The sequence below is a fragment of the Orycteropus afer genome, unplaced genomic scaffold (assembly GCF_000298275.1).
Source record: "Orycteropus afer afer isolate SDZICR_OR568_19922 unplaced genomic scaffold, OryAfe1.0 scaffold00068, whole genome shotgun sequence".
Taxonomy (NCBI): Eukaryota; Metazoa; Chordata; class Mammalia; order Tubulidentata; family Orycteropodidae; genus Orycteropus; species Orycteropus afer.
The window spans coordinates 1,422,683-1,437,724 of record NW_006921655.1 but is presented as its reverse complement, the minus strand read 5'-3'; the positions used below and the strand labels follow the sequence as shown (position 1 = coordinate 1,437,724).

At 36.7% G+C, this 15,042-nt stretch overlaps 1 protein-coding gene across 1 annotated transcript in view; it reads left to right on the top strand.

Moving 5' to 3' along the window:
* Positions 1 to 1,754: 1,754 nt before the first annotated feature.
* The window catches only part of KNL1 (kinetochore scaffold 1), a 47,817-nt gene continuing 34,529 nt past the window's right edge, over positions 1,755 to 15,042 (top strand). Inside the window, exons 1-6 of the mRNA XM_042780892.1 lie at positions 1,755 to 1,795; positions 6,154 to 6,206; positions 6,645 to 6,678; positions 8,565 to 8,602; positions 10,798 to 10,850; positions 11,995 to 14,974. Coding sequence (XP_042636826.1) covers positions 1,755 to 1,795; positions 6,154 to 6,206; positions 6,645 to 6,678; positions 8,565 to 8,602; positions 10,798 to 10,850; positions 11,995 to 14,974 — 3,199 coding nt within the window. The remainder of the gene's footprint in view (positions 1,796 to 6,153; positions 6,207 to 6,644; positions 6,679 to 8,564; positions 8,603 to 10,797; positions 10,851 to 11,994; positions 14,975 to 15,042) is intronic.

Sequence of the window (15,042 nt, the reverse complement as noted above, 5' to 3'; positions counted from 1 at the left end):
GGAAAGAGAAAAAAGCAAAAACAAAACAAAACAGAAAACACTGCAATATCTGGGGAGAGGTCAATAAGAGAATAAAGGTAGAGAAGGAGAATAATGAAGAAAAAAATGGGAAAAATGCAGAAAGAAAAACAAGGAATGGGGTAAACCACAATAAAGAAAAAAAACAATTGGAACCAGGAACAGGGAAAAGAAAAAATGCTGAAAACTAGATCCTGGGAAGGGAAGAATATAGAATAATAAAAAAGATAAAAGTAATAATAATAGTAGTAGTTTTAAAACAGACAGAAACAAACAACCTATGAAAAGGAAAAAAGAAAAGAAAAATTAGGGCAGGGCAGGACACCCAGGCTCCCTCTGAACACACAGACTTGGTTGGAATTCCTGCTGGGCTAGAAGGTGGGTTGGAGTGAGGGATGGCCACACCTCCTTTCACCAAGAGGCTGTGGGATATAAAATCAACAAGGGGAATGTCTCACCTTTCTAGTCATCCATGTCCTGAATGTTCTTTTGGTTCCCAGCAAGTGGAGCCTGTTTTTAAGTCCCTGGAATCTGGGAAAACGCTGTTGCTTTAAATACCCAAAATGATCAAACTGCTTCAAAACTTACAAAATGGCTGTGCCTTCTGGACAGGCAAGTGTCCACAGCTCAGTCCGCTTTCCTCTTCACTGCTTCCCCTTTCATTCTCCAGCCACCAGAGCAGTCCTCTATGTAGTCCCTGGCTAACAAGGCCGATTTTTAGATTAATTCTTAGGTTCTGCCACCACTCGGCAATATCCAAGCTGTCTGTGGCGTCAGGATTGCTGCCAGACCACAGCTCCGTGTGTCTCCATTTTTGGTGTTTTAATGCAAATTATTTTACTAGTTGGAGTTTAGTCCACTTCTATATCCTTTCCTTCAAGGCTCAGGGGTCCAGGATTATCTTCTGTGTCTGTGTTAATTGGTTCCCCTTTTCTTTGTTGAAGAGAGTCTGTGCAGTCTTTCTACGTATTCCGCCATCTTACTGGAACTCCCCAAATTATTATTTTTTAAAATCATATATTTTTTTCTGGTCTTTATTCAGATTCTTTTATCATTTATTTTTTGGTGAAAATACACACAACAAAACATACACCAATTCAACAATTCTTGCATGTACAGTTCATTGATATTAATTATATTCCTCAATTTGTATCACCATTCTCCCTATCCTTTTTCAAATTATTTGACCAGGATAAAGTCTTTGCCCCGTAAGCTTCTGATCTAACTTTCTGTGTTGCTGTTACCAGTTTGATCAGATACAGATAATTCGTTAAAAGGGCACAATGCTCAGGGCAAACTTTCTTTACTAATTAAGTAAGCTAAACTATTATATAGTTTAATGATAACTTAAGAGGATATTTTGGTTTAACATTTAAAAGTTACCTCAGGACAGTAGTTTCAGGGAGACATCCAGCCTCCGTGGCTGCAGATAGTGGAGATTCTATGACAATTTGAAATTCTGTCCCACATTTTCCCCTCCCCTTATGATCACGATCCTTCTAAGGAATCTTTGATCAGTAAGGGTAACTGGGCACTATCTAGTTCTTCTGGTCTCATGGCTACATATCTTAGTGCCAATCACTTAACCTACCAGAGCATCAATTTCTCCTTTTTAGTATAGAAATAATAGTCCTTATAGAGTGTTATTGTGTGGCCAAAATAAGATATTGTATATTATTCACTGTATAGTAAGACCTGCAGGTGACACAACCTGGCTTGCTGGAAATGCAGATGACATGAAAAACTTACTGATGAACGTCAAAGGCTACAGCCGTCAGTATGGTTTACACCTGAACAGGAAGAAAATGAAAATCCTCACGACTAGACCAATAAACAACATTATGACAAAGGGGGAAGAAATTGAAATTGTCAGTAAATACGTTCTACTTGGATCAACAATTCACTGGATGGAAGCAGTAATCAGGAAATCAAATGACAGATTTCATTGGTTCAGTTTGCTGCAAAAAACCTCTTTAAAGTTTAAAAAGCAAATGTCACTTTAACGACTAAGGTGCACCTTACCCAGCCATGGTCTTTTCATTTACCTCATGCATGTGAAAATTGGATAGTAAAAAAGGTAGGCAGAAGTGTGATGTGTTTGAACTATGGTGTTGGTGAAAAATATTAAAAGACCATGAAGTGCCAAGAGAACGAATAAATCAACCTTAGAAGAAATATGAGTAGAACGTTCCTTAAACACGAGGATGGCAAGACTGACTCATTTACTTTGGACACGTCATCATAATAGACCAATTACTAGAAAAAGACATTGTGTTTAATAAAGTATAAAATGTGAGAAACCCTCAACAGATCAATTGACAGAGTAACTGCAACAATAGACCAATAGACAATACCAATGATCTTGAAGATAGCCCAGGACTAGACAATATTTTGTTCTGTTACACATAAGGTCATCATGAGTCGGAACCAACATTATCACTGAAAATATCAACGTGAGTAATATTAAACAATGCATAAGTAGTATTTCAAAAAGACTATTCTTTGTTAAAATAGATTAATTGAAAAACAATTACAGAATTCTGGACATAGAACAATTGTAGTAAAAGCTTTCTTGAACAGTCTCTACTTGTTAGAATTAATCTATCAATTTTCCATGTCCTTGTATGCTGAACACTGTTATATCTATAAACTTCAGGTCCTGAGATTTGAAAGGTAGTCTTACCAAGATGTGTTTATCTTATTTATGTAGTTGAAGTTTTTGTTATAATTATACAATTCAGTATTACATAAATTAGTAAAAATAGCTCAAGGAAAAATAGTTATTTTATGAAAATTATATTGACTGCTTAGGGAAAACTTGATAAAGGTGAATGTTCAAATTTGGTATGAATGAGACAATTACAAAAGGGAAATTTTTCCTAAAAATTTAGAAAGATTCTGTATTCCTACTGCTTTACAAGTGTTTAAATTATTTACTCTACCTTTAAACATACTAAAACTATACCTACCAGCCACTCCTCGGAAGGAAGGTTGAGCAATCTACTTCTGCAGTGATACCGCCTTGGAAACCCAAGGAGAGGTTGCTGTGGGTTGAGTCCGACTCAAAGGCACATAACAACAACATACCAGTAGATCCATACTCAGACCAAGAACTGAGATTAACATTAGGAGATTTGCTTAAAATCCATGACTGTGTTTTAATTTAAAAAAAAGAAAAAAGTATAATGTGTGTATGTATCAGTTATAATTACTTATTTTTATAAGGTATTTTTGATTAATTGCTGAACTACATATATTGAATAAAAAGGCTTAGATTGTAAATCATTTGAAGAAACGTTGTGTCCAGTATCACTTTGTAGTTAGGAGCTTAGGTTTTGAAGTCAGGCAGATTTCATAACCATTAAAAATGCATGTAAAGAGCATAGCATAATGTCTGGCACACAGTATACATGCAAATGCTGGTTTGTTTTTTTTGTAATTCAATTAAAATTCTACTTCTAATTTAGCTTCTGTATAATGAATGGCATTCAATATTAGCATAATGGAATGGTCACATTCTTCAAGGAAAATACTAAATTCTACCTTCTCATGAGGCTTTTTGTTGATAATCCAATGAAAAGAGATCCCTTCCTCTGAGGTTCTTGCTACTTTATCTGAATTGTTAATAGCAAAATCAGTGAGATGATTGATATTATGTGCTTGTTCTAGCTCTACTTGCAGTGGAAGCTCTTTAAGGTCAAGGATCATGTGACTGAGTCCCAGACTCTAGTACAGTAGTACCGGGCACAAAGTGGGGCCTTAAAAGGCATTTTTAAATAAAAAGAATATTTTAGGTTATTGAGAAAGATAAAAGGATGATTAGGCCAGAACTCATTGGAAAACTAACATTTTTTTAATGTGGTAAACTAATTTTTGCATTTCAAAAATTAGTACATGATGTACCAAAGAGGAAGCTTCAATTGAAGTTTTACTTTTACCTAGCTCTAAACAGACTACAAATTAACATCAGAACATTCTAATTAAAAAACTAGATTTTCAAGCAGAGTTTAACAAGACAGAAAATAACAAATGCTAGTGAGGAGGTGGAGAGATTGGGACTCTCCTACACTGCTGGTGGGACTGTAAAATGGTACAGCCACTGTGGAAAACAGTGTGGTGATTCCTTAAAAAGTTGGAAATAGAAATACCATTTGATCCTGCCATTCTATAACTGGATGTATATCCTAAAGAAGTGAGAGCCATGACAAGAACGGACATAGGCACACCCATGTTCATTGCAGCACTATTTACAATAGCCAAAAGATTTGAGCAACCTAGGTGTCCATCAACTGAGGAATGGATAACCAAACCATGGTACATACACACAATGGAATACTATGCAACGCTAAAGAATAATGTAGAATCTGCAAAACACCGCATAACATGGATGAGCTTGGAGGACATTATGTTGTGAAATAAGTCAATCACGGACACATATTGTATTAGTCTGTTATTGTAAAAGTCAAGGAAAGGTTTATATATGGAAGGAAATTTTCTTTGTTGGTTACCAGGGGTGAGAGGGGAGGGGAGGAGAGGGAACACTGTTAGATAGGTAGAAATAAGTATTGATTTGGGTGAAGAGAAGGGCAATGTACCAAATATGAGTAATCAAAATGGTGACTTGAGGAAGAGGAAGACATAGAGAGGTACATGGGAGGTGCAGACAACAAAGATGAACCCTTTTGCACATACAGTACTGCGTTGTCATGAAGGCAGACACAGGTATACAGATGGATAGATGGGTGGGCAGGCTGAGCTATTAGGTATGTCTTTGCAGCAGGGAAGGAGCTCTGGTAGCATAGTGCCTAAGGCACTTGACTGCTAACCACTCCTCGGAAGGAAGGTTGGGCAATCTACTTCATAGAGATACCACCTCGGAAACCCAAGGAGGGGTCGCTATGAGTTGGGTCCGGCTTGATGGCACATAACAAAAACAACAACATGCACTAGGAAAGGAGCTCTGGTAGCATAGTGCCTAAGGCACTTGACTGCTAACCAGAAGGCTGGAGGTTCAAACCCACTGGCCATTCCTCGAAAGGAAGATGGGGCAATCTACTCCCATAGTGATAATGCCTTGGAAACCCAAGGAGGAGTCACTATGAGTCAGGTCCGACTTGACGGCACATAACAACAACATGCAGCAGGGAGTGTACCCAACACCATGTATAGGGTTGGCAGACAATGATTCTACAAGTGTATTTGTATGTTCTGTAAGAATTCCCAGGGGTATAGTAGAGCTGACAGGGGACAAGGTTGTAGTCACTTCTTGTCATAGCCAGCTACCCAGAGAGACTAAGTAGTTGAACCAGTGGGCTCAGGACCATAGTCACAGGGGACATCAAACTCAATTGGCCTAACATACTACCACAAAACATTGTTCCATCTCCTACTTTGGCGAGTAGCAACTGTGATCTTGGAAGCTTTCAGGCAGCTGTCTGGATGTAGCGATGGGTTTCTCTTCGTTCAGGGCAGGGAAGAATGAAGAGGGCCGGAGATTCATGGAAACAGTTGGTCCTCGTGACTGGTGCACCATGCGATCCTCAGCCTATGTGACTGTGGGACCAGAGGAATTGGGTGGTGCCCGACTACCACTGTCAACCGCTCAGAGGGGAATCTTTGGGGAAGATCCTGGATAGAAAGGGAGGGTAGTGTGGAACTAAACTCAAAATCCTTTGGGAAAAAAAAAAGCGGGGAAGAACGACCGGGTATGCTGATCTGGTAGAGCCTGCTGGAACCACTAGGACTGTGGTCCATGACTGTCCTTCAGATCTGGAGTTGGGCCCACACCTGTGGCTTCCAGCCGGGCAGGAGACAGGCATGTGAATTGAGCATTTACTTGGGGTGGATACACTCCTTGGAGAGAGCAATCATGGAAGAAGGAGGGGCTTTTTAGCCACAGAAGGACAGTTCAGGGGGCAGGAGTGCATGGGGGGATGGATACAGGGAGGAAGTAACTGTCGGGAGGAAGTGGGAGGGGAGCTGTTGCATTGGGGTAAATTGTAGTCCATGTCATGAGACAAAGTGTATGTGAACTGCTGTATGGAAAGTGAATTTGCTCTGTAAACTTTCACCCAAATCACAATTAAAAAAAAAAAAAAAATGCAGGTTTTCAGTAATCTTTATTTTCTCTTCCAGGATATTCCAGTCAGAGTCTAATATGAAAATATTGAAAAGATCAGAAATTGCAGGTAAATACATCACTGCAATTCCTGCTAAATCTATTTTCTTTAAAATTTTACTGTGATCATCACCAGATAATTGATACAACTCATTTTCTGTCTTAATGCTTTAAATATATGACTTGAATCATGGGAGTGGGAAGTAGGATGGGTGGTGGTGTTGTTATGTGCCATTGAGTCGGACCTGACTCATAGCGACCCCTCCTTGGGTTTCCGAGGCAGTATCACTATGGAAGTAGATTGCCTAACCTTCCTTCCGAGGAGTGGCTGGTAGGTTTGAACCTCCACCCTTCTGGTGAGTAGTCAAGTGCCTTAGATACTACGCTACCAGAGCTCCCATTAGGATGGGTAGTGAATAATTTTTTTTTAAATAGTTTTTAATATCCTTATGAATTTTTCTAATGCTGTATCAATTTATCTGTGAAAAATTTGTTGTTTTATTTATAGAAAAAGAAGAAAGAGAAAATGTTCTGCTTATGCAGTAAGTAAAGAAAATATGGTTCGAATTGTATCAATGAAGTAATTTATTGCTTTTAAATGAGTGAAGCATTTTTTTAAATACTCTTTTTTTTAAATTTAATTTTTATGTCTCTTTCATGAAATATTTAGGATTAATTCTGAAATGTATTCTTTGCAGAATTCAATTTACTGCTTTAAATAGGTATATTGTACACTTTATAGTTTTAATAGAGTGATAGAACACTCTATTCTTATACACAAATCCTTAAAATACATCAGTCTGTGCAAAACAATGAATACAAAGCTTCAGATTTTTTTAATCTCTCTTATTATAATATCAATACATAGAAAAATAACTACTAATAACTCCTGAGCAAATAAAAAGATACTTATCTTCATTCATTATAGGAAAAATACAAATTAAAATGATAATTGAAATACAATTTTTTGTTTAATTAATTAAGGCTATAGGTAAAAAAGGAGCTCTGGTAGCATAGTGCCTAAGGCACTTGACTGCTCACCAGAAGGCTGGCGGTTCAAACCCACCAGCACTCCTCGGAAGGAAGGTTGGGCAATCCTACTTCCGTAGTGATACTGCCTCGGAAACCCAAGGAGGGGCCGCTATGAGTCGGGGCCGACTCGACGGCAAACAACAACAACATAGGTAAAAAGGCATTAATTACTAGTGGGAGTAGGAATTGGAATTATATCTGTGGAAGGCAATTTTGCAATATTGATCAAAATTTTAAATGCACATGCCCTTTGACTTTGCAGTTTTGTGTCTGGGAGAATTTGTTTGACCAATATACTTGTAATGTTTGTAATGAATGTAATGTTTGTTATTCACTGCTACATTATTCATTGTAATAACAAAAGATTTTAAAGACCCATCAATAAGATACTGGTCAAATAAATTACAAATATTCCATGTAATTGAATATTATGTAGCTGGGGAATTTTTTAAAAAGGGATTCTCTTAATGTACTGAATACAGAAAAATCTCTAAGCTGTATTACAAGGCAAGATGCAAAACAAAGTGTGTGTATGGGGTGTGTGTATACATATACATATGTGTTGTGTATTTATATATATTTTCACACATCTGTGTGTATATACATATACACAAGACACATTTGTATATATTGAGATATATTCCTAAAATATCTCTGGAAGGATCATAAGAAACTAGTATAATTGATTATTTACCGAGAAGGGAACTGGATGGCTAGAGGATACTTGTTGGAAGGGAGCCTTTTGTGCTTTATAATTTAGGACCATGTGAATGTATTACCTATCAATTTTTTAAAATTAAAATTGTTGAGACATAAATCAAAGTAATAGTATTCATGGTTTCAAAAACATACAGAGGCCATAAAGAGAAAAGTGAAAAATGTATTCCCTCTTCCTCAAATGACCCACTCTCCACAGGTAACCACTGTTGATAATTTTGAGTGCCTTTGCAGACATTTTCTGTATGTATCCAAGTACATGTTTATATTTAGCTTTTTTAAAAAGCAAAACAAAAATGAGATCACTTAATAATATGTTTTGTAACACTTCTCATGTCATTATATATAAGACTACCACAGTCTTTTATAATATATTATGTGTCTGTGCCAACATTTATTTTGTCAAATGTTGTGATTCTTGTTAATTATTATGAGTATATATTATTAAGAGTCCCTGGGTGATACAGATGGTTAAGTGCTTGACTATTAGCCTACAGATGGGTGGTTCAAGCCCACCCAGAATGCCTTAGAAGACAGGCCTGATGATCTCCTAAACAGTAACAGACTTAAAAACCCTAGGGAGCAGTTGTATTTTACACACATGAGGCCACCGTGAGTTGGAATCAACACAACAGCAACTAACAATAAATACATTATGAAAATACTGTTTAATTTTTAGGAATAAAAATCCAGAAGATAATCACTGTGAGATTACTGGTGAGTATGAACCAGGATACTTTTTATACACTATATACTTTTTCCTTCATCAGATTCCTTGATAAGTAATATATAAAAGAACCATAAAAATGGCAAGACATGAAAAATGTCATCAATGTCCATGAGCTGTAAATGTGGAAGTTGTCATATTCAAGTCCTCGTTATTCTTTCTTGGATTATTATATTTTGTCTCTTACCCTTCTAACATGATATATATTTATAAATCTGGCATTACTTCCCAGCTTAAAATTATTTAATGGCACATTTTTTGTTTACAACATAAAGGCCACATTGCTTAGCACTGGCTTAGAAATCCCTTTATAATATCCAGTGTTCTAGCCCATGATGAGCTAATTGCAGTTCCCTATGTAGACTTCTTTTGTGCCTCTGTGCATTTGTAAATACTATTTCCTCTACTTAAGGTGTTCTTCCTTCTCTAATTTGCCTTGCAGTCTTCTTACTTTTTAAGACTCTACTTGAGTTCTATTCAAAGTAGCCTGTTCAGGAACTCTGGTAACAAAGTGCCTAAGGCATTTGACTGCTAACCAGAGGCTGGTGGTTCAAACCCACCAGCCCCTCCTCGAAAGGAAGCTTGGGCAATCTACTTCTGTAATGATACTGCCTCAGAAACCCAAGGAGAGATCAAACTGTTACAATCCATTGCAGAAAAGGAGCTTGTGCTTGAATGTAAATCAACTATGAAAGTAAGCCACTGTTTAGTTTAACTGACATTTTTGTCTTAGCATGGCTTTCTTTTTCTTTTTATTGTGATTTGGGTGAAAATTTACAGAGCAAATTCACTTTCCATACAACAGTTCACATACACTTTGTCTCATGACACTGACTACAATTTACCACAATGCAACAGTTCCCCTCCCATTTCCTCCTGATAGTTACCTCTTCCCTGCGTCCATTCCTCCATGCACTCCTGCCCCTGAGCTGTCTCCCTGTGTATAAACAGCCCTTCTTTCTCCCATGATTGATCTCTCCAAGGAGTGTATCTACCTCAGGTAAATGTTCAACACATATGCCTGTCTTGTTTTGGTGGAAGCTACAGGTGTGGGTTCAATTCCACACCTGAAGGGCAGGCAGCTAAGGGCCGTAGACTCAGGGGTTCCACTAGACTCTATCAGAAGCATGGTTTTCTTAATGAAGGAAGTGGTACATGATTTAAATTTGCTGCAAGCTTTTTATCTCATCATGAATTGGAAAAAGCAGTTCACAGACTAGCACCATACTTAAAGTAGCACTGACTTAGATGAAGTCTTCTCTGACAAAACCAAGGACTTAGACAGTTTGTCCCATGTTCCCACAACATATTTTTATTCTTCAGCTTATTGTAGAATTTATTATCACATGTTTTAGGTGTTTACTTCTGGCTCTGTTTGTCAAAATAGGAGCTCTTTGAGGCCAGCAATTTTGTGTTGTTCTTTTTTATTCCTAGTTCAGTTTTTGGCCTATAATAGGTTCTGAATCAATATATTGAATCAATGAATGGAAGCCTAATATATAAATAAGGTTTTTAGTTAAAAGCCTATAATTATTTCATTATACACGTGAGGTTGCCATAAACTCCTTAAAATGTTCTAAAGATTTGCCTTTAAACTGAAGTATTTTAAAATGTATTTCCTGTTTGAATATAGTATTGTCAATCCCTTCTTTATTTCCAAAGTCTAATTTATTACCTGTATCTTTATATTTCAACCTAAAATGTCTTAAGTCTAATCCCCTATTTCAATCTTATTATCTCTTGTCCTAGCATAAACTTTCATCATTTTGTATCTGAGTTATTGTAGTAGCTTCCTCACTGGTTACCTTCTTTTGAATTTACTATCTCCTCTGCTGGAATTATTTTTATAAAATGCGTATCTTATCATAGGAATATCTAGATGCCTTAACATGGAGTAAAAGACACTTTAGAATCTTGCCCTTTCAGTCCCATCACTTGACACTCTTCACCATGTAACCTCTGCTTTCCAGAAAGAATAAGTGAAAGAAAAAAAGCAGTCATAGCCTTTACAGTCTTTACCATATTCTAAAAAGATTTTAGTCACATAGTGGCTCACTCTGAGACTAAAACAGGACTATTAAATAACTATAACTGATAAAGAATCTTAAGGAAAGAAGAGTAAGGCCCCTGGTAATATATAATGTTTAAGTCATTAACTACAGTTTTTTCCTTTTTTTCTCAATAGGGATGAACACATTGCTCTGTGCCCCCATTCAGATTCAGATGCAACAGAGAGAAGTATGTGTTCATGCAAGTTTCTTCATATTTTAACCTCTCTTGACAGTTAAAACTTATTTTTTTAAAAAACATCAAATTTAATGATAATGGCATGACTTAGGAGTGACTTACAGAAATGGACCAGCATAGACTGGAAAAATGTCCCACTTTATATAGTTAAATCACTACTAGTTAAGATAATATGTAGATGTATTAATTATACCAGAACCTCTCAAACTTTAATGAGCATGGGAATCACCTAAGGATTTTGTTAAAATACAGATTCTTATCCAGTAGATTTGGGGTAGGTCCCAAGACTCTGTATTTCTAACAGTGTCCTAAATGATGCTAGTGTACTGGTCCATAGAACACACTTTGATTAGCAAGGAATTAGACTATGTCCTTACATATAAGGAGCTCTGGTGGCGTAGTGCCTAAGGCATTTGACTGCTAACCAGAAGGCTGGTAGTTCAGACCCACCAGCCACTCCATGGAAGGAAGATTGGGCAATCTACTTCCATAAAGATTTACCACCTAGAAAACCCAAAGGAGGTCGCTGTGAGTCAGAATCAATTCAGTGACAGTGAGTTTGTTTTTTTTGAGTTTTCTTACATATGAAGCCACTGAATTAAGACTCAGAGAGAATACATTTCCCAAGAACACAGAGTGTAATATGAAGATTTTCAGCATGATTATATCTGGTATTATCAGGCTTTTTCACTTTTGGGTATGTAACTAACCTTGAATTTTTAATTTATCCAAAATTATTCACAGGCATTATCAAAACCAAAAACCAAACTCACTGCCGTCGAGTTGGATCCGACTCATAGCGACCCCTCCTTGGGTTTCCGAGGCGGCATCACTACAGAAGTAGATTGCCCAACCTTCCTTCTGAGGAGTGGCTAATGGGTTTGAACTGCCAGCTTTCTGGTTAGCAGTCAAATGCCTTAAGCACTATGCCACCAGAGCTCCCTTCATAGACATTAGAAAAGTCATTAATAACAAATTACTTGCTATACACTATACCATTGAATCAAGCCAGTATTTCATGAAATCATCATTGAGGATTGTTTTTAATGTTTTGTATTGTTGTACATGTTATATAATGCTTTTAAAAAATAAGTTTACTGTTGGTTTGATCTCTTATCATTTGCTTTCATTATAGTTTTCAATTATAGAACATAACCATGGAAGGAAATATGGAAATGACCAGACAATTATTTCTTCAGATGAAAATCAGATGGACCTGACAGCAAGTCACACCGTGATGATTGCCAAAGGTGTTTTAGATTGCACCAAAAGTGACAAATCCATCAAGATAGATACCAAGTCATTTCTGGCTAGCTTAAAGTTCCACACTGAAGATTCAAAATTGAAAAAAGAATTAAATGTTTCCATGGATCAAAATACTTCTCCAGAAAAGAAAATAAATTTCAGTGACCTTATAAAAAGATTGAAAGTGGGAAAATCTAAAGCTTCTCCTTCTAAAGAATCTGATAAAGAAAATTGTGAACTATCTGTTCATGCCAAAGAATCAAATAATGCCTGTTCTGTAAATCAAATACATCTTAATGTAGATGAGAATAGCAGTAATAGAACTAGAATTTTTAGAGAGCAAGAGGATGAGATGAATTTCACTCAGTGTCATATAGCCAATATTCAAACTTTGGTTCCTATATCCAATGAGGCTAGCTTAAGAGAAGTTAAAAGCAATGATATTACAATTTGTGGCAGTGATTTCATGGACTTGACAATTAACCACACTGTACAGATTTTACCATCAGCAAATAATTTATCTGAAATAGAAGATCAGACTCAGAATGTCCGGATGGATGTTACAACAGGTTATAGAGCTAAATCTCCTGGGAAGAAGAAAAACTTTGAGAATGAATGGAATGCTACATTTCAAGACTCTATCTTGAACCCTGAAAATGAAATACATATTACTAAAAGTCATATTACGGGAGTAGAAACTCACACAGTCACACAGACCTGTAACCAAGATGTCAAAAGTTTGGCCATGATCTCAGAATCTGTATGTACCAATTTGACTGTTCCAGATAAAAAGACAGTTTTTTCTTCTAGTTGTAGTAATGCCATAGAACTGACCAAGTGTCTCTCAAGTATGACAGAAGAGAAAAATTTACTAAAGCATGATAGTAATTATTCTAAAATATGTCCCAATTCAGATGCCATCTCTCTTCTTGAAGAAAAAACCTTTTATTCAGGAGAGGATAGCATGGATATTACTAAAAGTCACACAGTTGCTATAGATAATCAAATTTTTAAGCAAGATGAGACAAATGTACAGATAGCAGCTACACCAATATCTGAAGGAGGAATGATGCTCCAAAATCATGTAACTGTGGCAGAAGATGGGAAGATGGATATAAATTGTAGTTCAGTTCCTTATGTATCCAAGGAAAGACTACAGAGGAGCCTAGCAAATTCTTCATCTATTTCATTGACTGACAGAAAGACTAAACTCTTCACAAATGAGGATATGAATTTAAATAAATGTCATACAGGTAACTTAGGAAGTCAAACTCCTCTTGCATCTGGTAATCTAGCACAAGAGAATACCAGGAAATGTCACTTTCCCAGCAAAAGCTCTTCAGATGAATGGGAAAAAATGACTAAAAATCACACTGAACCATCTCCACAAAGAATTGTGGTATCTGAAAACTTAACTACTACCTTGGGCAATGAAAAAGATCAGGTTTTGAAGATTTCACACTGTCTTGATAAAGACTTTCCTCAGTCAGTTGGTTGTAACCAGAATATAGCTAAAACTCATAATATCATCTCTAGTAGAGATCTTGATAAACAAGTAGCATTGGGAAATAATAGAAATACAGTTTCTTGTGAGCAATCTTTGTTTTCTGCCACAAAGCCTTTATTTTCATCAGAAGGACAATCATTCGTGAAAAATCATAATACTACTGTTAACAGCCGTACAGTGGTATCTGTACCAGGTGAGAATTCTAAACTGCCTGAGCCATTGAGGAAAAGTTTAGGCAGTCCCACACCTAACTGTTCTCATGACAAGATGATTATTTGTTCAGTGGAAGAGCAAAATATGGATTTAACCAAAAGTCATACTGTTGTCATTGGATTTGGTCCTTCTGAAGTGCATGACATTGGTAAGACTAATTTAGAATCCACTAACAGTCAGCTAACAACAATAAGCAGGCAGATAGCTGATAAATTCAGAGAGTGTAATAAAAGTCCTATAAAAAAACCTGGAGTGTTTATATCTAATGATACAGAAGTATTGGAGGACAAAACTTTACAAAAATCTAGATTTCTAAATGAAAAGCAAAATGTCAAAACTTGGGGAAGAAAAAGTATTGGCAGACTGAAAATTGATAAGACTATTTTATTTTCAGAGACAGATGAGAATGATATGGATATCACCAGAAGTTATACAGTAGAAATAAATCATAGACCTTTATTAGACAAACATGATTCCCATTTGATGCCTCTGGCAGGTACTTCTGAAACTGTTCTGGATACATATGGGCAGGATGAAATGGAGATGACTAGAAGTCACACAACTGCCTTAGAATATAAACCTGTCTCACCAGATGAAGTAACTACTAGGCCTATAGACAAGACTGTAATGTTTGTAGATAATCACAATGATCTAGAAATGACAGAGTCCCACACCGTTTTCATTGATTACCAAGCAAAGGAGAAAACTGGGTTTCCAGTCAGACCTAACTTTGAGCTACCTAAAATTAAAAACCTAGGGAAACCAGAAGTGGCATCTACTCCTGATGAGAAGAGTGTTTTCTTTCCAGATGATGGAGAAAATGACCATCCAGCAGCAAAAGGCATCCAGCTGTCACTACCGGGGGAATGGTCTAGTAGTGGTTCTGTAGAGAAAGCTGTCACATCTATAGCTGATGATAACATGAAGGTGTTTAAACCAATGGCTTGGAAGAATGACAGAGATACACAAAAGCCTGTATTTCTGAATGAACCTCAATCTGGCAAAAGCCAGAGAAGGAAAAGCCTTGGACTCAAAAATGACAAGACTCTTGCATTTTCAGAAAATGATAAAAATGATATAGACATCACTCAGAGTTGTGTGGTGGAAATAAATAACAAAAGTGCCCTAGAAGATCGAGAGGACTCCCACTTGATACCTATGGCAGAAACTTCTAAAACTGCTGTATATACATGTGGGAAAGGTGACATGGATATGACT